This window comes from Nematolebias whitei, chromosome 10 (assembly GCF_014905685.2).
Source record: "Nematolebias whitei isolate Nwh7 chromosome 10, NemWhi1, whole genome shotgun sequence".
NCBI classification, from domain to species: Eukaryota; Metazoa; Chordata; class Actinopteri; order Cyprinodontiformes; family Rivulidae; genus Nematolebias; species Nematolebias whitei.
Window position 1 is genome coordinate 15826875 of NC_056507.1, and position 27986 is coordinate 15854860.

General features: G+C 37.6%; 1 protein-coding gene across 1 annotated transcript; it reads left to right on the plus strand.

Moving 5' to 3' along the window:
• The first annotated feature begins 14451 nt into the window (after positions 1-14451).
• wfdc1 (WAP four-disulfide core domain 1) lies at positions 14452-27626 on the plus strand. Its single transcript, XM_037682704.1, has 7 exons — positions 14452-14911; positions 23680-23869; positions 24015-24098; positions 24883-25023; positions 25471-25521; positions 26420-26485; positions 26581-27626. The coding sequence occupies exons 1-6, from the start codon at positions 14810-14812 to the stop codon at positions 26470-26472; spliced, it is 621 nt and encodes a 206-aa protein (XP_037538632.1). The 5' UTR covers positions 14452-14809; the 3' UTR covers positions 26473-26485; positions 26581-27626.
• Positions 27627-27986: the final 360 nt, after the last annotated feature.

Consider the following 27986-nt stretch of genomic DNA (forward strand, 5'->3'; position numbering starts at 1 on the left):
TCTAAACGCTCTAAAAGAACACAGAATGTCATGATTTCAGCTCTCTGCTTCCTCTGATATTTGCCACCTGCAAGCGCTCTTGGCCACGCCCACTTCTCTGCTCTGCATGGTGAACAGCTGATCAAGTTTATCCTGTGGTATGGTGCTGCACAAAGGTGCAGCAGTTGCTAAATAATTTTTTATAATTTATTGTTATACTTTATATTGTTGCTATTTTGAGTGTAACTGAGACCTTGAGTACACAATTTCATTCCACCTCATGTGATGCGAATGACAATAAAGATACTTGAACTTGACCTTTTCCACCCACTTTTTAGTGTTGTTGGTACGGGGAGTTGAGCCAGCGACCTTCAGATCACAGGCTCACCTTCTCTAGCCTCTGTTCCACCACTCCTGGAAATGGTGACTACTCTATGAAATATAAATACAGGTAACCTTTGTGCAAACACCCTTGCAAGTCAACATGAACCTTCCAAGGAAAGCTAAAACAGAAGGTCATGGTACCATCAGCTTCAAATGTTGCTCCTAGTCTCTTGCTTCTTTGTTTTTGTTCTGACCTTTGGTGTGATCCAGTCCACTGATGTAGTCTATTTTGAGAGATATCAGTTCTTTGGAAGCACAGCAGCAGAAACATCATGGAACACCTCATTTGCAGTGGCAACATTGTGATAAATTTTTATAGTTTATTTTCACTGCTTCAAACAGTCACATACGTTTTCATATGTGAGACCTCAGGGCATCACACAATAAATACTCAGTTTAAATTCAGTTTAATACAATTCCCTCGGGTTAAATTAAACTGTTGCCAGACAAGGTGATGTCTGTGGGTTTCCCTCCTAAACTTGTTGCAAATGTGAACTGGCTGACCAGCAGCAGCGGTCCTGTTGTCCCTTTACTCCCAACTCCGATCAGGTGCAAGCAACTGACAGCAACAATGATTCTGCTTGTTACAATTTTGCTCCTCTGCCCAACGACTTCCACATTTTCTGAGCTGATTGCTTTCAGTGTGGCTTAACGCTCTGGAGCTCGGTGCAACGGTGGCCGTCCACATCATGATGCTGCGTGAAAATGTGGGTGTCCAAATGCTCGGAACATGCTGGAGGTTCTCATGCTCATCTGCCGCAGCGGAGGCCTGTTTGGACTGCCTGTTGTTGGTGAGCTTTGATAGTGAAATGCAAGAACACAGTCATCCTACTGTGCATATCAAAAAGACATTGAATTCAGCTTTGAAATGTTGCAGTAGAATCCCTTGTGGTCCACTCCTCCCTGGTGCAGGCTGGAAATAAACACAAAGAACAGAATGTTACAGCATTCGTTTGCTGGAAATGTGCAGATTTGTACTAAATAAATCTCAAGGATGCATTACTATTCTCATTTTCATTGGTTTAAGTCATTAAATCTTGTGCAATGTATGCACTGATGTATTGTTTAGCATTATAAAATAACTGCAGCCCAATGAGGCTGGAAGTGCTATGAACATATTTCCAGTCATCTTCTTTTTTCTATTCCACTAAATTATGTTTAAATTTCTCTTTCTGCGCACGCACACTCCCCACTTCTGACAAGCCCTTCTTACAAACCAGTGAGCATTTGAATGTGATTATACAAGCCTATAATCATGCACAACTCTACACAATAACACCAATTACAGACAGAAAAACACCCGGCTGGAATTGGCATCCAGGCAGAGACACCCGTGCCAGAAAGTGTTCAGCCTCTGATCAAAATTCACCAGAAACATCAGCCGGGGAAACTTCACCTGAGTGGAAAATTGCACAATTCACATATTTGTAGAATGGACGGTTCATGTGATATCGTTCATGGATTTCCAAGAAGGCTGGCAAATAGAGTTTAAAAAAAAAATTAAATGGGTAATTTGAGTTCTTGAAGTGTGACAGACTGCCAAGGGTTTTTTTTGGTTTTTTTTTGCAGAACCTTTGCTTTAAATTATTTTTATTTCTTCTGTTAGTGTGAAAGCTGACACAGATGTATATGAACATATTACCAGCACTGAAATATAGAAAATGACCATAATTTATTACTGTCACATTGCACACTGGCGGCACATAACATCTTAACGTTACACTTTGGTGCCGTTAAAAGCAGCAGGCTTTTCCTTGGTGTCTTGATTACCTGAATGATGGCTTCTGCAACAGGTGCTTTTATTAAACAATTTGAGATTTCACTCTGGCTCCAAGGAAGATAAAAGTCCTGTTTCTCTCTTTGCACTGGGTTCATGCTGTCTTGACTACGTTCTTTTACAAAACCAAACAGCGTTTTTGTATCAAACATAACTAAATCACATTTGAAAATAATAAGTTAAAAACAAACAGTGGATTAAGTGATGCAACGGAAACTGAAGCCCAGTTTTCTGCCTGAAGGTTGTGCAGAATAACTGTCATTCTGCCACAGGATTTTTAGGCAATTTTGTTTTTTGCACAGTGGCTTTAGAAACCCTCATAACATAGCATTTATATGTGTTTAACTGTACCACATGTCAAATACAATTTTTATGTAAAATGGACAAAATGAGATTAAAAAAACTTATAAGAAGTAAAGATACTTTTTAGGCACAAAAATAAATAGTGTTGGTGTGGTCCCATGAACAGAGGGTGTGTCTAACCTTTTAGCTGTTCTCTTTGAAAACACTTAGGACGTATAGCTCATAGCTGTCAAGGATGCATCATAAATATTGTTTTGTCTTCGAGAGAAGCAGTGCCTTTGGTTGATGTTAATCTTGTTTTCTGTTCAACCTGATGTACAGCTTACCAGTTTTCTTTGTTTCTGAACAAATAAAGAACAGGTTGTAATATAATTGTTAGGGATGCACGATATCGGCATGGTATCGGTATCGGCCGACATGGGCATTAAAGTTAAATATCGGACATCGGCCATTCCATCACCTCACCGATATAAAAGACACTGGTTTTGTATGACAACCCAGTGACAAGGATGCCAGCAGTGCCAGCACAACGTGATGATGTCACGCGCACCTACCTGATCTGATCACGGCGGAGAGGAAGAAGTCAGAATGTCGGCGGTGTGTGTTTTTTTTTCGTTGAGAGTATTGGATTCCAAAGATTTACGGACTACGTTGAGCCTCGTTACATCGTCCCTAGTCAGAGATATTTTTCCGACATTGCCCGAGTTACAAGCCGTCATTTCTGACGTCGTTGAGAAGCTAATAGCTGATAGCACTTGGGTGAGTTTTACCACAGACATTTGGGCGTGGTGTTAGCCCCGTTAGCATGATTAGTCTTACAGCACAATGATAGATAAAAACTTTGAACTTAAAAAGTCTGTCCTTCATGCACAGGAGTGCAGAGGATCCCACACTGCAGCTAGGAACCTGGAACAAGCCTCCACAAGTGTAATAGCATTGAGGTGACTAATGCTAATAAATATTTAACACTTTTCATTTAATATAAGTTAAAGTGCTATGCATATGACTGTTAATGAATATATGTCAGCTCTTACAGCTGTTATACAACTTTGGAGCAAATAAGCCTGAATAAGAGGGCTATGTTCTGACAAAGGAGAGATATCAAAATATCGGAATGGGTTATCGCACAAATAAGTTTTAACATATCGGCATATTGGATATCAGCCAACAATCCAATATTGTGCATCCCTATAGTTGTCTCTTGGCTGGTTCTGGGTGAATTCAAACATTAATGAATGTTGTCTTCTTCCTGTTTTATTACAAACCTTTAAATCACATTGAAAAATGATGTCTAAGATAAAGACTTTTTCTTCTCCTTTTAGGAATCTTTATTGATTAATTGGAGTCAGGTGTCCTCATGTCCAGAGTGTATTTCATCATTTATGCTCTGTTCCTGCTCTCCCCACACCCCCATCAGATGAATTGAGGGGTTTGGGTACAACTACAGAAATATCCACAAAAAGGCACAGTGGTACAAAGTCTCACTGATGAGGAAAAAAAGTCAGACATGAACATTTTCTGTGGTTTGTGGCTTTAGATTAACCCTAAATTTGATTTACATCCATCCATCCATCCATTATCTTCACCCGCTTCTTCCATTTTAGGTCACGGGGGTCGCCGGTGCCCATGTCCAGTAATCACTGTGCGAGGGGCGGGTACACCCTGGACAGGTCGCAAGTCCATCACAGGGACACATAGAGACAAACGAGACAAGCAACCATTCACTCTCTCACTCACACCTAGGGACAATTTAGAGTTACCAATCAGCCTAACATGCATGTTTTTGGTCTGTGGGAGGAAACTGGAGAAAACCCACGCATGCACGGAGAGAACATGCAAACTCCACCCAGAAAGGCCCCTGGACCGGGGTTTGAACCAAGGACCTGCTCACTGAGAGGCAGCAGCTCTACCAGTTGCGCCACCGTGCTGCCTATTTGATTTACATATTAAAATCAATTCAAAATGAAAAAAATGTGAGTACAGTAAATCTAACAAAAGTGCTTTTTTTTTTGTTTGTTTTGTTTGTTCTGATGCCACAGTCTGGTGTCATTTGTGTTTCCCTGTGTCCTCATGCCCCTCCTAAGTTTTGTAAGTTTGCTCCCATGCCATCATCTTCTTTTTGTTTTAATATTAAATAGTTTTATTTTTTTAGCTCATGTCCTGTTTGCATCCTGGGTCAAAGCCTACTAAACTAAGGAAATGTACCGCCAAGTTAAAACTGTGTCTGTGGCTTCATCTTGTGGGAAATTTGTGTCATTGCACGTTTCAGTCTTCCTCACAAAGCTGTCAAGTTCAAGATTCTAGCTCCAGTGAGTAAAGTGAAAAGAATAACTGAATGATTCATACAACTTAAATGTATAATTTTAGATAAAGAAAAACAAATAACATGTATGCAAAGGATTGGCCACCTTATTGTATTTATATTCTTTGTTTAATATTACAGATTTAAATAGTTTATCCAAGCCAAGGTCTGTTGCACATTTTAAAAGTTCATAATTACATTGACTCTTGAAAAAATACAAAAAAATACAAAAAATTGTACACCAATAACAAGCAGTAATGGGTTCTTACTGGCAGAGAAGTTCAAGTTCAAGTAGGTTTTACTGTCATTCGCATCCCATGTGGTACATGGGGTGGAATGAAATTGTGTACACAGGGTCCCAGTTACATCCAACAATAGCAAAAATATAATAAACTGTAAGGATCTAAGAAATACACCAAACAACAGCAGCACAAACATGAGTCTGTGTGAGCAGATGAGTACGAATGAATACAGCAGCATGAAATAATCTGCAGCATGAGATCAGCAGCATGGATAATCAGCAGCACATATCACCAATGAAAGTGGCATGTACATAAAGAGAAGTGATTTCCATAAAGCTGAAAAAGGAAAAACTTAAAAGCATTACTAGCAGATATTGGTTCCGTTCATCCTTTGATTACTAACCAGCTGTAAATTTTAATAAAAAATATCAAGACTAACACTAAGAAGCTTCACAGTGACTTGCAGCTAAGATTTGGACAGAAAATGAAAACTCTACAACTGACCTAAAAACAAATTTAGACAAGCTGAGCAGACTCTGGAGTGATTGTCCACTGTACATATCTCCAAATACAAACACAAATATGGTATTTAGTTATAAATCCTTCCTCCCAGCTTAAGTGAAACTCAGAAAAATTAATTTGTTAATAAGAGGCAACTCAAATCTGATGCATTTTTTCAGCCAGTACAGTTCAGTGCACAAATAAAATACAACCAAAAAGACGTGTTTAATAAAAAAAATTTAAAAAAAAGTGTCCAAGCTGCAATTCAGAAAGGATCTTTGTGGACAACAACACATAAAACATGCTATTGGTTGGGCAAACGATAAGCAAAATATAATAAAAGTAACATGTGGAATATAACATTGAACTTGTTTTGCAGGCAAACATTCCCAAAGTTTTTCAAAATAAGATGTTTTAATAGAAACCATCAAGCTCAATGTTTTGTCCTGGAGGTATGAAATAAAGAGCAACCCAGAAATGCACAAACGCAAAAGCATTTTGCAGGAAGACTGAGGTTAAAACCTCAAATTGTAACAAAGTTGGTTAGAAAATGTGTTTATAACAGCTTGATGAAACAGAACAGCCTGCACAAGGGGTTTTACACTTGCTTTGAGTTCAATCTGTCATTTTGAAACCATAAAATATTTAGATAAAATCCATTTTGATCAACCCCACAGCAATGTTACGGTTACTTTATTCTGTCTTTGGTTCCATGTACTGTAAACTGTTTGCATTTCTTCCTTCTTATTTTATTTTATTGGCTGCTTCATTCTTCAGCAAGCAGATGATTTCTTCAAAATGGGGCCTATCAAAAATAAAATTTAAACTCTGACTTAAAAAGAGTCTCCCAGAGAAAATCTATTTCTAACCCTGGATTCAATCAAATGAACAATAACCGGTACAAATAAACACGTCACTTCTTATGAGCCCACAATAACAAACTCTGAAGGGAGTTTTACAAACAGTAGCCCCCACTGGAATATCCCCCACACTGAAAAACACAAGTAATACACACTCACAGACCCCCCACTACACACATGTTGAAGCAAAAGAATGAAAAGAAAACTCACTTAAACAAAGGGGGAGATGGATGAGCAAGAACAAAATCTGATCCGTTTCAGGACAAGCAGAACCGCACAGTTACACACTGACACAGAGCAGGCAGTGATTTACCACCCATTCAATTTCAATTTAGTTCAATTCAATTCAGTTTATTTATATAGCGCCAAGTCACAACAGAAGTCATCTCAGGACAATGAACAGAAACATTCATATATATATAAATAAAGTAAGTTAATAACATTATTTATCTGAGGAGCAGACTGAGTTTAACTCCATCACAGACTCTCATTTTGAACAAGCATGAAGGCGACAGTGGAAAGGAAAAACTCCCTCATCAGGAAGAAACCTTTAGCAGAACCAGGCTCAGGACAAACGGCCATCTGCTTCAACCGGCTGGGTTTGAGAGGAACAGGAAGGAGGATCAGATACACAATGGCAGGTCGAGAATCACATGTTAAGACAGAAATAAATTCAAATGAAAACTATTCAATTTTAGAAATCATTTTATGAAATAAGGTCAATTTGTCATCCAGTAGTCTAAGCCTATAGCAGCATAACAAGCCAACCTTAACTATAGAATTTATCAAAAAAAGAAAGTCCAGTCTTAAAACTGGACAATGTGTCAGCCTTACAGAGAGAAACTGGAAGTTTGTTCCAAAAGTGAGGAGCCTGATAACTGAAAGGTCTTCCTCTCATTCTGCTTTTGGAAACTCTAGGAACTGTAAGTAAGCCTGCAGTCTGAGAGCAAAGTGCTCTGTTGGGAAAATATGAAACAATAAGATCTCTAATATAATATGGAGCTAGGTTGTTGAGAGCTTTGTAGGTTAGAAGTAAGATTTTGAATTAAATTCTGAATTTGACAGGGAGCCAGTGGAGAGAAGCTAAAACTGGAGAGAAATTATCTCTCCTGCTAACTCCCATTCAGACCAGCTGAAGACACCAAAAGGCTACATCTAATTAGAAAAAGTTTTCTGTCTTTTCAAACAGAAATAAACAGAATCCTGAGTCCACTGAACCAAGGCTGTGGGGATGTAAGGGTGTAGTGGGTGCTGCAGCACCATTCTGAGGAATTCCAGAGAACATACCTGTTCTAAAACATAATCAAATAGTTTCTGATAAACAAGTTTTATTAGTGCTACATATGTTTACATTTTCATAACTTTAAAAAAAAGATTATACAATTTGTTATATAAACCAGTACAGGTATTACATATCTATGCTTTACAACTTTTAAACACAGTGCTTCAACAAACTTAAATAAAATAAATAACTAAAAATGTACTTGTTTTGAGCAGAAGTGATGTGTTTCTTTGATTAACTTTTCATTATTTAATACATGTTTCTGAATGATAACTGGTAAATGTGGTTCTGTAAAACCATGTGACTGCTGATCAGTTTACCAATTTTAACTATTGTTCTTTAGTAGAGGATGTGAACACTGAGCATGTTATTAATGTGAGCAAAATGTAAGCCAAACATGAAAAGGTCATTTTTAAGTTAGTACAAAAAAAAACAATCTGTATTTAGAATAGATAACTTGTGCATTTCAATGTGTATATTTAGTATTATCAGTTTTTAACATCATACAGATTCTCTAATTCAAATCTCCATGCACTGACAGCCCATCTATATTAAAATTTGTTCCCATGGCAATGCACTGAACGTAAAGTCTATCATTGTTTGGGAAGTTGTCAAAATCATCACCAATTTGTACCTCTCTTAAAACGTGTCCAACCCTCAAATTGAGTTTAATTGTTATTTAGTTTCATACAAACATTTTTTTGTCATTCTGTGATCTCTCAATAAGTTTTTCAGGCTGAATTCTTCTTTTTTAGGTGCAATAGTAAAAAAGTCATAAAACACTCTGACCGCATAGTCGTGTGTCCTCTCATACTCTAGCGCTGGTAAATATTTGTTTTAAAAAGAAATGTATGACTTTATTCACATATGGTGTAGTAATAATCTTTGTCATGCCCAATGAATTGATTATTTATGTCACATTATTTACAATAATGCAAAAAATGAAAATCCTGCAGAAGGATAGCGGAAGATAAAAAAAAGTGTGAATGGGTCTTGACTGTGCTTGTGTGCAAAATGTAAAGAGAAGCAGGAAGAATCTCAAACCTTCAAAAATTCCTCCCTACTATGTTAACTCAAATAAAGCCAAAACATACGAAGAGCTTTGACGTCAGACTGGACCAACTGAACCCCACTTCTGAGAAAAACCCAACCAAGTTGAACCCATGGCATGCAGGTCAACGTAGAAACAGCTGAAATGTTTTTATCCTCCTTTTTTCTGACCTTTGGGGTCCCGTTGAGGAATGCTACACAGCTACCTGAGTTCAAAGTGCTCAGGAACAGGATGGAAGAGGAGAGACGAGCAGGAGAAGGGATCAGAGAAGAAGGAACAAGATGGAAGCTGCTCATGACAGAGTGAAAAAACTATTTGTTACATGAAGATTTAGCTTTCCTTAAAGGAATGCATGTCACTCACAGCCTTTCATGCCAGAGTTTTAATTCATCTCATTTTTTGATAAAAAGACAGAGTTGTAGGCATTTTGGTCCAACCTTGAAAACACCGTTATGCAAATTTCACAAAATATTGGGAAATATCAGGCTCAAAGAATTTCAAGGTCAAGGTTCAAGGTCAAAGTTTCTTTATTTGTCATTCTCATCATATGTGGTACATGTGGTGGAACAAAACTGTGTACACAGGGTCCAAGTTACAGCCAGCAAAAGTATAAATTGTAAAGAAAAATAGTTATAAGATATAAAATATGAACTAAGAAATAAGCTAAACTAAACATACACTAAACACTAATAGTACAAAATAATATGAATAAAATGCCGAACAACAGCAGCATGAACATGAGTTGTGATAACTCCAACAAAGTTCAGTCAGGTCATCTGGACAGTTTCTTTTTTTTGTTGTTGTTGAGACATTTCTTCCCTCATCCAAAGGACTTCATCAGTCCGAGGAGCCACAACAAACTGAGTTCCACAAGCAGCACACTCACATAGTGGATCAACCAGTTTGCTGGTGATAAGATGGTTTCTGGGGCCCGCCCTCTCCCCCACTGACTCCTCTGAAGTGGCCATAGCCAAAGTCATTCCAAACATCAAAGTTCATGCTCAATAGTCCAGGTAAAAAAAAAATCAACAAATTTCAGTCAGGTCATCTGGACATTGTTTTTGTTTTTTGTTTTTTTGGGGTGGGGGGGGTTAAGAGGTTTCGTCCTTCATCCAAAGGACTTCATCAGTCAGATGAACAACAAACTGAGTTCCACATGCAGCACACTCACATACTGAACCAAACAGTTTGCTGGTGGTAAGATGGTTTCTGGGGGACCCCCTCCCCCGCCCTCTCCCCTGTCTCCCCCATTTTGATGTTTTGAACCACTTTGGCTATGGGAGCCTCAGAGAAGTCATTGAGGGAGAGGGCGGGCCCCAGAAACCATCTTATCACCAGCAAGCTAGTTGGTCCACTATGTGAGTGTGCTGCATGTGGAACTCAGTTTGTTGTAGCTCCTCAAACTGTTGAAGTCCTTTGGATGAAGGACGGAACCTCTAAAAAAAAAAAAATAACGTCCAGATGACCTGACTGAACTCTGTTGGATGTTTTTTTAACCTGGATTATTGATTCAAGGATTCAATGATTCAAGGTTCTTTATTGTCATTCGCATCACATGCGGTACATGAGGTGGAACAAAATTGTGTACACAAGGTCTCAGTTACATCCAACAAAAGCAAAAGTATGAACTGTAAAAGAAACTGTAATAAAGATTTAACATGTGAATTAGGAATACATTAAACGCTTAATGGTACAAATAATACTGAGCATGAACTTTGATGCGAACTGACGGTTACACCAAATTTTAACACAACATCTGCAAGGTCGACTAGATTAAATCTATTTTTGTGTTTTATAAATTCAGTTGGTAGTGGTGACTTCTTTGAATGGTTAGTTCTGAAGGTCAAACAGCTGTAGAGATGCATACAATGACTATTGCACCCAATGGTTCATGATATATTTTGCTAACTGTCAGACAAAGTTGACTTCAAATGGTTCATGGCAAAAATGTAAAGAATCCTCTTGCACAGTCTGTTAGAGCTCAGACTCTGTGTTGGGAATCAGTCTACTTATTCCCTCATCTCTAAAATTCATTGAGGTACAGCCATTTTGTTTCTGTTATTTTAGGTCAGTTGGTTGTGTTAACCATGTTGAATTGGGTTTACTTCCAAAGATAATTAGTTGTAGGTACTGATGGTTAGATTTTAAAATACCATTAAAATTTGTTCACGGATTAATGAGATATCTTACTAATGGTATATAAAAACCAATGCGCACAGGCAAAGACATTACTGGTCCACCTTCACCTTCAGTAAAATGCTAGCAAGAGCTTAAATAAGATGCATGCTTACTGTTCGCTTAGAAACAAAACTAAGATTTTGCATCACTTAATCATTTGAAGGACAGTCTTACACAAATGAAATCTTCAATGATGGGAGGCAGAGCAACAAAAAGATGTCAAAACATGTGCTCTAACTCCAACTGCTGAGGCTAATGGTTTATGGATGGTTTGAGGCAGGAACACCCAAACAGCTGTACACTGCTGTTTTAAACACAACGGTGGTCTGAGTTGTTGGAAAATGACTCATCTTAAGAACCTTTATGAGGAGGACATTGCGTTTGATTCTCCAAGGTACAAATAAAACAAATGAGTTAGACTCTACCAAAAGAATGTGCAAATGTAAATCTTGTGTTAATTGTGATCTTTCTCAAAGACACCCAGACAGAGTTCAACATACCAATTCACTGTCGTCAAAAAATCAAAGTTCTGCAAGTGACTAAAGCGATAATCTGATTTTAAAGTTGAACACCTGAGAAGATAACTCCCAGCCTGCTTTTGGTTGTGTATCCAGAAAAGCTCTTGTTCTTTTTTTTTTTATCTGCGTATCTGCAAAGACAAGATGAAAGCTGCAAGTGTTTTGATTACACAGAAAGAAACCACAGAGTGAGAGAACTGTCTGCACTTGAACCTCTTTTAATCTCAACGTCCACAAGTCTTCTACAGATGCACAAGCTGGTCGCCATTATAACACATATGCCTCACATATTCCCCTCCACTCCGTGTAAAATCATTCTCACGGCACCTGAATGAGCATCCATTATGTTACATCTGTATCTGGACAGCTACCAAATCTTCCACTACAAGTCAGACTGGAATTCATTTGGACAGCCGTGTGATATGAAGCCCTTTGAGACACAGACACTTTATCCTGCAGACAGAGCTGCAATCCATCTCTGCCTCCAGAGAGCTGCCGTCAGATGAAAGAAATTTCTCTTTCATAAAGACTCGGTCCTTAAACAAATCGATTATCCATCAGCAAACTCTGTCTCTGAGGTGTTCCTATCTCTCCCTCTATTTTTTTTTTTCTTGTATTGCTGACACAATGACTCACAGCTTTCTGTTGTAACCGAACCAAAAGTTCTGTTGTTTACCAGTGGGAGGAATAAAGAATATCTAGTCCCATGAGTGAAGTTCCAGTGTTACTTTCATCTGTTTTATGTGAGTTACTCTACATAATATCCAATCCACGAGTTGTTTTGTTCTTCTGAGTAAATTCCAGTTTATAACCCTGACAGGAAGTGGACGAGGTTTGTGAGTGTCTGGGCTGTTTGCAGCATACCATCTACTACTGTGGACCCAACATGAATTCACTTCTGCTTCAAAATACCAGACAAGATCTAACTCACATTCTTGTTCCTGTTGTAAAGGTGATATTTCCTAAAGACTGAAAGGTATTTACATGGACTTGCAAAAGTATTCACCCTTTTTGATATATGCTGGTCTTGTAAAGAACTAATCAAAAACTTTAAATGTTGAGTATGGCAAAGGTAAGAGTTCAAGTCACATAAAAACATCATTTTATCTAACCCATGCACTCATCCATGCAGTCTCTACCACTGTCCTCTCCCACTATCTCTACCCCCACCCCCCACCACCCCTTCTGCTCTCTCTTTTCTCTGTCTTTTGTGTAAGAGAAGCCAGGGCCTCTCGGTGACATTAGCCCGGCTCCTGTAAAACTAATAATAACTGAGATTTGTGCAGGCTTAGCATTCTTTCCCTCCGTTCAGAGCAAGACGTTTGGTAGAATCTGAGGGATGGTGGTGGTGGTGGAAGTATGTGGAAGGTGCCCCAGTTTAAAGAAAAAAGCAACTTTGCAGATATGTGAGAAGGGAAGCCCAGTGAAGCACAAGATGAAGAAAAAGACAGAGAGGCCCCTCTTCCCTGGAACACACCACATACCATCAGTTTCTATGGGTCAGCGCCACTAAAATCCCACTGCATCCTCTCAAAACACATCATTGCTGTTAGCACTGCAACAATGCTTCATTTCTTGTGAAAAATGATTCAGTTCAAAGCAGTTGTTTAATGTATACGTGTTTTTACAAAGATATGTTAAAATATCATGGACAGATCTGTTTTAACTGACTATTAATGCTTGTTTTTAAACCTTAATGACCTTTATTTGACCTTAATTAGCTTCACAGATGCCTTCGAGCTTTTCATCAGACATTCTTAAAGGGAAACATGCCAATGGACATAATGTATAAGGTTTATGGGATTGTAGCCAAGCTTTCAGATGTTGAATATAAGGCCCTGTTTACACGAAAACAATTTCTGGTGAAAATGGAAGAGTTTTGTTGTGTTTCTGCTGTTCATTTACACGAAAATAGCAAATGTTTTCTCTGACAACGACACAATTTGAGAACGGGCTCCAGAGTGCAATGTTTCAGAAACGTCCCGGTGTCCGTTATTGTGTAAACAGAAAAAAATGGATCTTTTCTGTCAGAGAATCACTGGCGCATGCGCAGTATGACGTAAAACATAACGTTTTTCTACAATCCACCGAAGACGAAACTATCGACGATGGCGGATACCAGAGTAGTTTATGCTTCTGAGTCTGATAAATCTAACTACGGCTCTCCAACACAGTGCTCATTTTCTGTCTCTTTACTTAAATAATCGAAAATTAAATAAATATTTTTTGTTTTTGTTTTTTTAACGCATGCGCACTTAAGAGTTTCAAGTTTCAAATAACATAGCACCAACTAGTGGCATGGCAGAGGAATTACAGCATTTCCAGGTCTACCGTTGCTGTGTACTCAGAGATTGTAATTAAAATGTTTTCATATAAATGCGTTAATAGAAATGGAAAAATCTGTTTTCATTGGATCGTTGTAGTCTAAACAGGGCCTAAGAGGACATGTTGATCCAAGGTAAATCAGATTAATGGTGTGGATGATAAACAAAGAACCAAGTAAAACATCCAAAACGTCACTTTTTGAATTGTAATGGGCTTCACGGTAGAAGACACAGAATGGGTTCCATTATTAGCAAAAAATACTCAAAAGCCATACAAGAAAAATGCATGTTGATGAGTCTGAATGTTTCTGGGAGGCATTTCTACAATTACTGAGACAACTGAAACTTGTTGGACCAGTCACATCAGTTGTGCTTTGTAATTATTATGGAAGTGTACCAACATAGTTTGTGTCCACATACCAGGTGAACTCACAGATTCACTGAGATATCAGCATGCCTTGTTATAAAGAAAAAACTGTGATGCATTCATGAGTGTTCGACTGTGAATAGTTAAAACACATCTTTGAACACGACTTCCAGAGTTTTCACATTCCACTGAAAGGCAGTGGATTTGCTGTTTTCTCTCCTCTCACGAGAGCCACAGAAAATGAAACATGTTCCATCTGTACAACTATGAGGAGGTGTTTTAAGATGCAACAAGAGGACGAAAGGGGTGGTCTCACCCCAAAGAACCTGCCCTCACTAACCCCTCTGCCTTCCCTGCTTTCACCTCCCCTCCTCTTCCTCAGAGACATGTGCACACATTGAGCCAGCAGAGCTGGTGCACAGGCAGCTGCTCTGTTTCCCTTCCTTTTTGCTTTTCTTTCTTCATTCATTTTGTTCCCGTAACTCCCTCTTCTTGTTTTTCTACACTTTTCCCTTTCTTCTTTCTACTCTGTACTCCTGCTCTACACTTTTCTGCAGGCGGATATGAAGCCAGGACCGGTTGGAAGGAGAGAACTTGGGTAATATCTGCACACGAGCACCAGAGAGTCATACAGTGCACCAGAGGACCAGTAAACACTTAAAAGGACAAACTTTGAAACAGCAGGAAAAGAAGGAAAGAAAAGAGGATTTCCACAATAAGAGACTGAAGTTAAAGTGGAAGATGCAGACCATGCTGGGCTGCTTGGTGCTCCTGCTGTCCCTGTTGGTTCTGTCTACAGGAAGAAATGCTAGAAGAATACGGAAAAGAGGGATCAATCATAAGGTGGGGCTTCTAATTCTATTAATATGAGTCATATGAGTATGTGGATTTATGTCAAGCTGGAAGTAGGTGAAAGCTCACAGCACCACAGGACAGAGTCTGCTCTCTTTCTTGCTTCACGCATTCAGTTTTCAGGATGAGGGGAGAGTTAACCGGAGACATGGAGGAAAAATAAATCACAGAAATTAAAGAATGCATTCTTGTTTTTTTGGTATTGTAGTTACAAGAACAATAAATGTTTTTATATATTCTTTCAGAAAACTATACAATTTTGGATTTTTTTTTATTTTTTATTTTTATGTATGACAATGAATATCAGATCAAACTGAATAACATGCCACATAGATCAAATCAATAATAGCTTCAAATGTTTCAGTACGTTTTATCATTTATGGGAAATGGGATTACCTTATTTTTAGATTAAAATGTTTGAAAACAAAAAGATCCAATGGTACAGACCTGACCATCTACACTAGTGTAATTTAACGTAGAACTATAAATATATATATTTGTGCTTTAATGGATGTCAAACTATGGCCTGATGGGCAGTGGTGGCCGGTCCATAGAGGCAGGTGGGGCAGAGGTTCACCTAAATAAATTATTCTCCCACTAATTAGTTCTTCCTAATAAATAATATAAATTAAAGACTTATTTGATGAGCTTGCTGTGTATTGTTTTGTGGGGTTGTTTTTTTTCAACTATTTTATGTGAATTTTAAAATTATTTTTCGAGATTCATTCCCAGGTTTTTACTTATTTACCATCATGGGTTTAATGTTCAATGGCCCGCATTCATCAAGCAGATCTAAATGTGCAGCCAGTGATCTGAACAGGCAGGTTCAATAAAGTTTAATTTGGGGAATCTGATTTTCGTCCCTGTTGACACATTTGTCTGGCGTTAGCACGTTGATATGACCTCTACCTAGACCTGACGAGAGCTAAAACCCAGGAACAGATGCAGTGAAACCTGCTGAGACCAACAGTGGAGATATTCTGTTTTTAAATCTACTTGAATCAGAAAAAGGGGACCAGAAGAAAAAAACTGAGAACAGAGAGAAGTCAATGAAAAGGAGACTTCCACCAACATGGTGGGATGTTATTTAAACAGTGGTTTAACTGGTCAGTAACAACAGTCAATGGTTGAAGCAGTGGTCTTGTAACTGAGTGTTTGTGGGTTCAGCCCCCACTTGAATTGGATTTGATTTGGTGATGATGTATTGTATCTTTTTTTTTTTTCACATTTCTTTGTTTTTAGGGCGATTTCTCCAAACCTCTTTTGCCCATTTAACCGTTAATCTGGAGTATTATTTCAGAATTATTATTTTGATTCGTAATTAGAAATCCACTTCAGGAAGCTGTGCACCTGTCGGCTGGAGGTAGGAGGCGTCTGTTTCTCTGATTTATTAGACCAGACTGTTTTGTCATGAGACACAACCTTGAACCGCAGGGAGGGAGAATATAGGCAAAAACTTTGTGGACACACAAACAAAAGACGACAACAATAAATTAAATATTAAGCAACATATATCCATTTTTCTTTCACAGAAAATGTAAAGCAATTTGTAAAACTTTGTGTGGTTTGTGATTCAGGAAATTAATATCCGCCCCACTATTTTGCTGTTATTGGTGAAAATCTACATGGAGACATGAAAAAGACATGATAAGCATTAACATGATGATTTTGTACATTTTACCTTTGATCTTTGAGGAGAGAGTTTAATGTTCCTTTCAACATTGGAAAGAAAGCAGAAATTTGATTCTCAATAATATAAAAAAACATACAGCCAAGTTTTTTGAGTTTTGATCAGGAGCATTAAGCAGAACGAGCAACAGGGTGGAAAAGCTGCTAATTTTCAGGTTTCCATATGAGTAACTGAAGGGCACATGGGGTGTTCGGCATGAGTCTGTGTGTGTGTTTGTGAGCCTGTGTGTGTGTGCGTGTGTGTAAAGGATTATTAGGGCAGGAACTGAACTTGCAGACCAGGCCCCTGCTTGTTAACTCAGCTCAGTGTGTCTGACTGATCATCTCCAACAAGAACTCAGTCTACTGTGCTGATTTCTTTCCTGTCCTCTTTCTTTTCCTCTCTGCAACCTTTCATGCCTCAATGTTCTCAATCTCTGACCTCTTTCTGCCCTCGCTAGACTTTACTTTCTACTCTTCTCTCAGAATCAAACACACCGCTCCTCCTCTCTTTATCCTTCATCCGTGTGTTTTTCTCCCTCTCACATGTCTTCCACGTCTCCTGCTGCTTTCAGAATGGGCCAAAAGCTCAGTCCTGCTGGCTTCTTCTTCAAAAGTCCTGCAACTAAAACACACTGAGACAGATGTGGGAATGGAGCTTTAACTTTCTGCGTCTTTTGTAAAAAAAAAAATATTCACCCACACCCACATTCTCAGTCATAACATCAGGGATGTGCAGAAAGACAAATTATAGTTGGAATATTTTACAAAAATATGTGTCTTGGAAGAAAAAAATGTCTAATCAAACAAAACCAAGACCACCAACAGGCTCAGTATTTGTCATGCTTGGAACATTTTTAGAGGATTTCAACCAGATTCGAGTCTCAAAAGCAAACTTCAAAATGTTTGAAAACTCGAAGTGACATTTAAACCATCAAGTGTTTTTACAGATGCTTTCATTAATGTGTTGACAACATTATTTAAATACATTAACCTTTAATTCTCTACAGACTTTAATGGAATCGTTCTAATGTTAAAATGTTTTGTGAAACTATGAAAAATATTCCCTTTAAACAATTTTTAAGAAATTCACAAGCATCACTTCTATAAATTTTATACATTTTTTTCCCTAGTTTCAGAAAAAATTGTGTCATGAAACATCTGAATAACTAGAAGTGCACTTTCTACCAATGGTGGCTATTTTAATGTCATCTGCAAAATATCTGCAGATATCTGAACAAATGGGTTAAAGCCTTGAGCTGCAGTGAACTCAGTACTTTTGGATCTTATATTCAGTTTTGGCTGTTTTGTAACTGTTGATTTTGCCTTGTTAGTCAAAAAATGTTGATTTACAAAATGTACGCAATAAAAATAAAATCGACACGAAACTAGCAAAACTGTAGCTAAAAACTACAATTAGCAAGATGGAGGCTGCAAGCTAAAAGTAACAAAATAACAGCTAAAAGGTATAAAAAAATAGTAGCTAAAAGCTTAAATATGACAGTATGGTAGAGTCTGGTCAACTTACACAATGAAAATTTTAATATTTGAATATACCAAAAGTTTGGTAAGTTGTTTTTTTAAGGCAAATGCTATTCTAAGTTATAATAGAATTGTAAAAATTCTTCTCTATGTATGCTTTTATATCTAACATAAGGAGCTGCAATTTTGTGTGCACGCTGTTAAAACTGTGGTGTGAGTCTGGCTGTGAGTGCAGTTGTGTGTTTATGTGCACGAATCTTTGCACAAAGGAAGCAGAAACTCTGCACATCTGTCTGAGATCTGTCAGGCTGATCAACAGGCTGATCTCAGATCAGCTTTGGAGCCAGACAGGACCTCTGGTGGCATCCCCACAAACTCCACATTAATCAAAGAACACGAGGTTCAAAAAGAGACAAAAAGAAGTAAAAATAAAAGAATTAAAACTTAAAAATGAAAAGAAAAATTAAAAATGAGCTGCTGACATCAATTATAGAACCAGCATAATACGTCTTTTCAACACTATTAAAAGTGGAGAAAAAGTACAAGTTAAATAGACATGTCCAATACATTTTCTGTATTTTTCATCAAATCTGCACTGAATTACTTACTAAATATAAAATGTGTGCACTCAAAGCCACTCAAGTTGTCACAACCCAACAATACAAGCCCTCAACATACATACCACAGATAACCCCGAGTGTTTAATCTAAAGCAGCCATAACACAGTCTGGCGCAGACATCTGCCTGGACGTGCATGTACTTGCAAATCCTGTCTGATGCTAAAATCAAGCGTTTCTTTTAAGTGATGCGATGTGGAGAGTCCTGACACCTGGTATAAAGACGGAGGCTCTGCAGACGTGTTGAACCAGTTGTGCTTCTCGATCTTTGTTTGGCCAGCTGGTATTCTGGGCCTGATGGTGATTAAGCAGAGATATGCAGCGTGCACAATGATGGCTATTTCTTCTCAAAAATATTTATATTTAGAGGAGTAATATAAACGTAAAAACTTAAGATAAGCAGATATTTTGACATGAGCAATTTACAATACTGACTCCTTTTAAGCAAATGATTCCACTTGTGATGCTTCTTTAATCAGATGATGGTGATTAATGGCAATGAACAGCTGGTTTGGAAGTGCCTGTGCTTTTTTAAATAGCTCCTGCTGAGGATTATCCAGATGGCTCCAAGCTGGCAACACAAGACATTGTTCAGTAAAGCTAAAAGGATCAACAGTCAGCAGGAATGGACCATGTGGAGATGAAGGAAAACCTGTGGAAGGAAACAAATTATAACTGATTGGTCAAATAATAAGTGATGATGTTGTGAAACAAAGCAGAGAAAGTAAATGTGTGAAGGCTGAATGCTGATTTGATTTAATAATGAAATGTTAGTTAAAACAAGCGAAGAAAGGATCAAATTAGCAAAAACACAGCTAAAAGTTAATGTTAACATAACTGTAGCCGAAAGGGAAAAACTAGCAAAAAAGCAGCTAAAAGCTCAAATAAGAGAGTCAGGTGGAGCCTGTTCACCTTGCAATATGACATTTTAAATATTTCAGTATACCAAAAGCTTGGTAAGGTAAGAAAAACAAAGCAAATGTTATTCTGTTATGATAAGGGTTGTAAAAAATGCTTGTAAAAATGGATGCCTTTATGTCTAACATGAGAAATGTTGCTGCAAATGTGTGTGCACGCTCTTAAAACTGTGGTGAGAGTGAGACTGTTTCTGGCTGTGAGTGCAGTTGTGTGTTTATGTGCACGAATCTTTGCACAAAGGAAGCAGAAACGCTTCACATCTGTCTGAGATCTGTCAGTCTGATCAACAGGCTGATCTCGGATCAGCTTTGGAGCCAGACAAGGCCTCTGGTGGCATCTCCACAAACTCCACATTAATCAGCGAACACGAGGCTCAAAAAGAGACTAAAAGAAGTAAAGAATTAATAAATATATGAGCTGCGGAGATCAAATGTTAAAGAGCTAGCATAAACGGAGACAAGACAGAAATTGAAGTTCAAAGAGTGATGCGATGCAGACAGAGAAGATAATGTGCTCCCAGAAGAACATGAACATCAGTCCTGCTGATCGTGTGGTTCAATGGGGGAACAGGACGGTATAAAGGAGTGCAAATAAACAATTGGAACATCAGAGAGGTCTGAGCAGGACCGTGCAATGATGCTCATGATTAAAGCACAGCAGCACATCTGGAACACAACAGCATGGAAGAGCAGTAAGAGACAAACTATTAGCCCTGACAGTGAAGTGGATACAATCAGATTACTGAGATGTTTGTTGGCAAACATGAAGCAAAACGCTAAAGAGTCGTCTGTGATTATCATTTATCATTCATATCACTGTGTTGCTAATACAGAATCAGCAGAACCCCTACCTAAACACATTCTCATAAACAGGAAGGAGCTTTTGTAGGAAAGTCTCGCAGGAGCTGCTGGGAACAGATCGGATGTGAGACAAGCAGGGAGGCTAGAGCTCATTATGTTATTATCCCATCAGAGCAGGCTTTGGGCTTCCTCATTCACAGATCTAATTAAACTAGGAAATGTTTCTTCTCAGTACTTTACAACATTTTGTAAAGATTTTTTCTTCAATTTTAACCACATGCACACACAAAATAAATAAATAAATAAATGCAATCGTTAATTTTCTCATTTGTTGCACCATCTTAATCATGCTCAGGATCATGGACCTGCACCCAAGCCAGCACCACAAGGGTGAGATGTGTGGTACTCCCCAAATGGGTCACATGTCCATGTCAGGACCAACAGAGAAAGAACATTGTATCATTTCACCACAACAGCATTCTTTCATGTGATTTTGTCCATAAATTTAGGATAAATTGTAAAATACTTATTTATATTTTTTCAGAGTTTGCAGTAACTTTAATAATCTAACATCCAATGGCACAACTTTAATGGAAGTGAGAAAAATAATCGCACCACTTTTTTGCTAATTCTACCTGTGACTGCGTCAAAAATCTCCACCAAGTTTCCTGAAGTCGGTAGAAATGTTTATTCTTAGTTTTGCTAAAAGACAAACAATACTGAGCAATTATTTTAAAGATCCTAAACGTATCAAATAAATCCGAGAGAAACTTTGGAAACTGCAGATGAGTTTGTGTTAAATCTCTTCAATGATCAAAACCTTACAAGGGCTGATGATGATTGTTGGGGTTTCTGGAAATAAATTGAATGTTTAGCGATTTTTCCTAAAAAAAAAAAAAAAAAATCCAAGCGTTAAAAGAAATATACTAAAATAAAAGAGAAACTTATTCCAACATGTGAGGTACAATTCAAATTAGTGCAGTTGTGACTCAGCAGGGGGAGTCTGAATCTCAGAGGAATATTTGAAGAAGACTGTGATTTGTCTTGGAAGTAACTTTGAAATAAAAATATTATTGACTTCAAACACTTTTTAAACAACTTTAACTGCACGTTCAGGACTCTTTAAAACATTTTTACAAGCTGCTAAGCCGCACGCTATTCTCACCATTGTTCCTCGGGAGCAAATTCAGTCTGAGCCCACCCCTTAATGATCATTCAGCCACTAAACTCACAGCTGCCAGAATGAATTAAAGTGTGTTTAGAGAAAACACGTGGTGTTTGCTTTACCACCATCAGCTCCAAACGGTTTATTTCCTTTTGTGGTTAGTTTGGAGGAGCAGCTAAATAAATGGCACAGTTTAATGATGGTGAGAGCAACAGATCTATTTTAGAACTAGAGAAATTGCATTTCCTGCAAAAATGCAGTGCAAATGCTTATTGCTGAAGAACTTGCTGAAAAGCAGCTGAAATTAGCTAAAAACTGCTGAAATGTAGATGAAATTGAATCACAAGCCTAAGTTAGCAGAAGAAAGCAGAGAGGACATAGCAGAATTTAATGCCAATAAAAATAGCTGAAAAGTAGCTGAAAATGCAGAAAAAAACTTAAATTATCAGAAGGAAGTGGAAGGGACTGTAATGAAATAAAAAATGTGGAATTAGCTGAAAAACCTAAATTTATCACAAAACAGCTAAAAATTAGCTGAAACTAGCAGAAAAAAGCTTAAAGGAGCAAAGCAAGCTGAAATTAGCAGAAATAAGTTAATTAGGCTAAAAGTAGCAGAAATTACCACAAAAAAACTTGAATTTATTTGAAAACAGCTGAAATTTGCTAAAAGTAACTGAAAAGGTAGAACAAGCTTAAATTAGCAGAAGAAAGCAGAAAGAACACATATTAGGCAATTAGGTTGAAAGAAGCAGAAATGAGCTGAAAAAGTGGAAATTATCTGGAAAAAGATGAAATTAGCATAAAACCAGCTGAAAAGTAGCTAAAAAACAGAAAGAAGCTGAAATTACAAGAAGGAATTTGAGAGCATGTTTTTTTGTTGAATTAGTCTGAAAAAATTTGAAATGAGTGCAACAAATGTGAAATTAGCTGAAAAAGTTAAAATTAGCATGAAAATAGCTAAATAGTAGCTGAAGTAGAAGAAAAAGTTGAAACTTGCAGAAATCAGCCAAAAGGAGCATAAGAAGCTGAAATTAGCAGAAAGAAGTCAGAAGAAGCACATAAATGTTGTTGTTAGCAGAAAGAATCAGAAAAGAGCACAAAACAGCAAAAAAAATTATCTGAAAGTAGCTGAAAAAAGTTTAAAATTGCACAAGGAAGCTGAAAGACGCTGAAGCAGAACAAAATGTGAAAGGAGCAATAAAAGGTTGTAGACACGTCTAAAGATTTGAAGGATGTAAAATGAGCTCAATTCATTTTCTATGAGTAAATAATCAGTTTGAGAATTTCACTCAAATCTGTCTGGAGATTCATGAGATATTTTGCTAACGCTACAGACAAACAAACACAAAGACATGCAAAATCATTACTGCATCTCTTCCATTTGACCAAACCTTGTATGGAGAAGTTTTCATGATTAAAAAAGCAGCTTTTTCTATGAATTAAGAAAACATTTGATCTATTAAAAACAACTTTCACCTAAACAACAGTCTGTGGTTGATTCTTCTGTTGCACAAGAAAATAATTAGTTGTGCGATGCAGACTGTTCCATGAAAGTCAGTGAAGAGAATATAAAAAATTGAGAGCAGTTGTGCTTCTTGGGATTTTGCCATAATAAAACCCATGTGTGCACAACCTCTAACGATAAATGCTCACTTATACGCCACCACAAAACTTATTTATTAGCAACAGAACAAAACAGTAAAACAAAGACTTCCATAAAACTAGCGAGGACAATTTTTAAAAAGTAAGTTTTTCCTTGATCCAGTGGAGTGTTTTCTGCCTTCGGACTCTACAGGGAGGTGTTTGTCCCCACAGTCAGCCACATTTCGTATTCAGGTCACGACATCAGTAATCAGGCATGCATACAAAAGTCAACCTTTAGCTCCACTGTGCAAAAACAAATAAATAAATAAATCAAACTCAACCCATCCAGGTCTCCTGCTGCCCTCTGGAGGTCAAAAACAAAACTTTATTGCATCTTTGCAGGAGCATGAAGTGAATTATTCCTCTGAATAGTTTAAATTTGGAGAGTAGAAGGAAAGTCATCAGCCAGCAGAGAAACAAACATGATCAACTTTTCTTTCTTTCTTTTTTTTTCTGACCTTTAAGGACTACGAGTACCCCAACCAGTCCACACAACACCAAAAAAATGACCGGTGTCCACCGCCACCGCAGATGCTGCCAGAGCGGGCCTGTGATGTCCCCGGCTGCCGCTCAGACTCAGAATGTGAACGCCACAAACGATGCTGTTATAATGGCTGCATATACGCCTGCCTGGAGTCGGTTCAGCCCCCACCAGGTCAGTAGAGCAGCACAAGTGGGCTTTAAATAACACCTTTTTGGCTTGTTGCTGCTTTTTCAGAGTTTTATTCGTAATGGTTGATGAGCACAGCATTATTAAAATGTATATACTTGCGTTTTTGTTACGTTTTTATTCTGAGCAGTGTTGGATTGGCTGGTGCAGCCCAAGCCTCGGTGGTTAGGGGGTAACGGCTGGCTGCTAGATGGCCCTGAGGAGGTTCTGCAAGGTGGGTCCCCACACCTGACCACTCAATAAGTTCAGCAGAAGCAAACATGAGTAACTCAATTATTTAGTTTGCACGATTATTATTTTTTGGGGAAATTAAACATTCTCAGCTCCCATTCCATCAAAATTTGGTTTGTGCATGTCATTGTTCTGGCCTTACGCAGGAGTACACCTGAAAAAACTGAATGCGCACTCTATAACTAGTCAGCCATTTCACATGTTATCAGCCCATTAAATGACTGTTATCAGTTGTTATCATCCCAATAGGCTGCCTTCAGACTGTCCCTCCTAGTAGGTTTAAAGGGACGTTCTTATCGCTGATAACCGGAAGCTTTTGTTTTTGTTAACTTTATTTTAAACCTTTATTTACAATTTACCTACTACTTTTAAGCTGGATATCAAGGATTAACTTCAAATGAATTCCAGATTTAACAGTCATGAGGCTTTAATTTGGTCTATAAAAATAACTCACTTAAATAGAGGATATGAGGGTTTTTTGTTTGTTTGATATGAGCAAAATTCTGATCAATTCATATACAGTACAGCAATATATAAAGTACTAGAATTATGTTAATCTATAACCCTAACCTTAACCTTATAATTCTGTGATAACAACCTACTGAGCCCGCAAGGAGGGGCAGTCTGAAAGCATGAGGATGATAACAACTAATAACGGCCATTTAATGGGCAGATAACATTTGAAGCAGGTGAAATATTTTAAATGATGATAATATGCCACTTTAGTTAGAGATTTCTAATGTATGATGTGTTTGTCTTCACATCAGCTGAGGCCTGTAGTACAACTGAGGATGGAGACGAGCCTCTTCACTGTCCTACCGGCTACGAGTGCCACATCATCAACCCAGGAGACCCGGCTGCTGGCATCCCAAACCGGGGACAGTGCATCAAGCAACGCAGCAACTCTGGTATGTAAAAACAGCTTTGTCCTGATCTGCATGGGAAGGAGTGGTTATGCATAACTTTAAATCCAAGCTTTAAACAAACATGGATACGTTTTAATGACGTTTTCAAAATTAGTGCCCTTTTTGTCTGATCTAATAACCTTTAAAGTTCTTGTGGAGCAGCAGAGGGCGGGGGCAGAATGTTGGACCTTGCTTGCAGCTGTCTTGACACTTGGCAGAACGCACGAGTTTAGATGCCAAGTTTCTCTTTTTAAATGCGTCTAAAAATATGCAACCTGGGAAACCACTTAGACTGCAACAAGATGAACTGATGATGGGTGGCTGAGTGTGTTGGCAGAATTAATGAACCAATGATTTAATGAAGTTCATTTTATATTTTGCTCATTTATCACCTGTGTTTAAAGTGCACAAGTGTAATAAGAAGTTTTATTCTTACTATTTTCCTCATAGATGGACGAGGTTTGAGACACAAACCCTTTAAGGACCACAAGGAATACTTTGGTAAGTAGTTAAAAAAATGTATTTTGTTTCAAATCTTTGCAGATAAAATAAATAAATGAAACTAAATAGAAAATGTTCATTTTCTGTTAAAATTCAGTGAATTCTAAGTACTCCATACTACACTGTATGGAGTAATACTTAGTTAAGTTTCTAAAATTAGCTAAAAAAAAAAAAAAAAAGAAAAAAAAAGATTAAAATAGGTTGTTAAAGCTAAAAAAAAAAAAAAAAAAAGAAGCAAAACACTAAAAATAACATAACCTTGACTAAAAGCAAAAAGTAGCTAATGGCTAAATAAAATGTAAATATAGCAAAAATCAATTAAAAGTAGCTAAATAAATTCTATAATCTAGTAAAAAAAAATATTACAATTATCACTAAATGCAGCAAAACGTTAGCTAAAAATATCAAATAGTTGGCTAAAATAACAATGAATAGCAAAATGTACCATTTGCTACTTAAAGGTATCAAAACTAAAGGCTGGCTAAAAGCTACAAGTAGCAAAAAGCTAGCTAAAAATGTTAAAAGACTAGAAATAAGCTAAAAGTAGCATACTTGTGGCCAAAGCTAAACATGGCTTGTTAAAAGCTAAAGTAGCATATGAAGACTAAACTAAAGCTGATTTCACTCAGAAAACATGGGTTTTTAAGGATTTCGAGAACTCAAAAGAGAACATTTTAGACATAAAGTCAAATAAAAGTTGTGGAAACCAAAAGTCAAAGACTCATCTCCTGAGTGAGCCAAACGTTTTGATGTATGTACGACTAAAATAGTAGTTTGACTGAAAAACAAACAAACCATCCAACAAAAGAAACGGGGTAATATGTTATGCCTAAAAAAGCACTGAAAAATAATTATCACAACGTTTTTGTTTTATTGTTTGTTTGTTTGTTCCCGACAGGATCCAGTTCTAACAATGCAGTAGGCTACGAAAAACATAAACATCTGGGATGAAGTCCATCTTCAGGTATGTTGAACTGCTCCATCATAAAAACACTCATTCTCTGGGTCAGTCTTGAAATCAAAATGTGTTTTTTTTTATGTTGTCGTACCTGTCTGCAGGTACCTGACCTCAACCTCAGCTGGACCCTCAACAGAACCTGCAACATCTGCCCAACCTGTGAAGCAGGAGAAGATCTGATCTTTGTGACAGCTGCTACCTCCTCTTTACAAAGCCTCGCTTGAAGCCTGTTCTCGGTCACACATCTGTGGAGAGGCAGGTCTAATGTACTGTAAACGTTTCACAGCCAAAGAATAAGGTGCTTTTTGTCTAAAGTCTGGGAAAAACAGGATGAAGGCGATGATGGAAAAGCTGAGTGTGAGCAAACAGGTTGTGCACCACAACTATTCATAAATAATCTTCAAAGAACAAAGCAATAAAAGTTTATTTTTATTCTTTGCACTCCTCTTCTTTCTTCATTCTTACTCTCTAAACCAGACTACGTAACCTCACATCTGGCCAGCAGAGAAAATCAAGTCCACGTGGACCGTTTTACTTATTTTCAGACAAATTCTGCTCAAAGTTCCTCTTCTCAAATCTAAAAAGTTTTACAGACAATGAGAACAAAAAGTCCAGCTGTAGGGGTTGCAGCTCTGAATTAAATCCAAATGTGATTTCTAATCCAAATTAATACCTTTAGATTTAGAATTAGGTGCTCATGAGTGTGAGAACTGGGACATTGGTTTGTTCCAGCCAGAAATAAAAGTGCACATTTTAAAACTGCTTATTGAAGAGGCCATTCTAAAACATATCTTATAAGGGATAAATTTTATTTTATAAACATAAATTTAAAAAAAAAACAAATCTATAATCCCAGAATTGTTAATAGTTTGGTACAAAAAAAAAGTTATTTACAGTGATGGGTTGGATTGTCCTAAATAATAATAATATCCATCAAATGTCAGTATGATTATTTTAATCTTTCATACTTTTGTGTTGTTTTTTTTAAATAGAAAATTAAACATAATCAATAAAATTTCTTATAGAGTACAGAAATGTTGCATAAACAATTGGTGTTTTTTTTAACAATTAAACATATTTTTTTATGTTTTCATCACATGGTATGCTATGGTTACGAGATGTGGGGGGCAAAATACTTAAAATATCAGTCTGTGTGTGATTATTACTCTTTTACTGGTGCAGCGATTTTGTCTTGGTTATTTTAAATAAACATCACAATTAAAAAAACGGTTTTGTCTTTCACTCCTTTTATCTTTGTGCAACAAAGTTCAGTCAGATCATCTGGACAGTTTATTTTGTAGCGGAGACGTTTCGTCCTTAGGACTTCATCAGTCCGAGGAGCCACAAACAAACTGAGTCCCACAAGCAGCACACTCCCATAGTGGGCCATCTGCACCAGCAAACTGGAGACTCCCACCTCTCATGACCCCCGCAATCCAAAAAGTATGAAGCGGGTAAAAATAATGGATGGATGGATGGATGGATGGATGGATGGATGGATGGATGG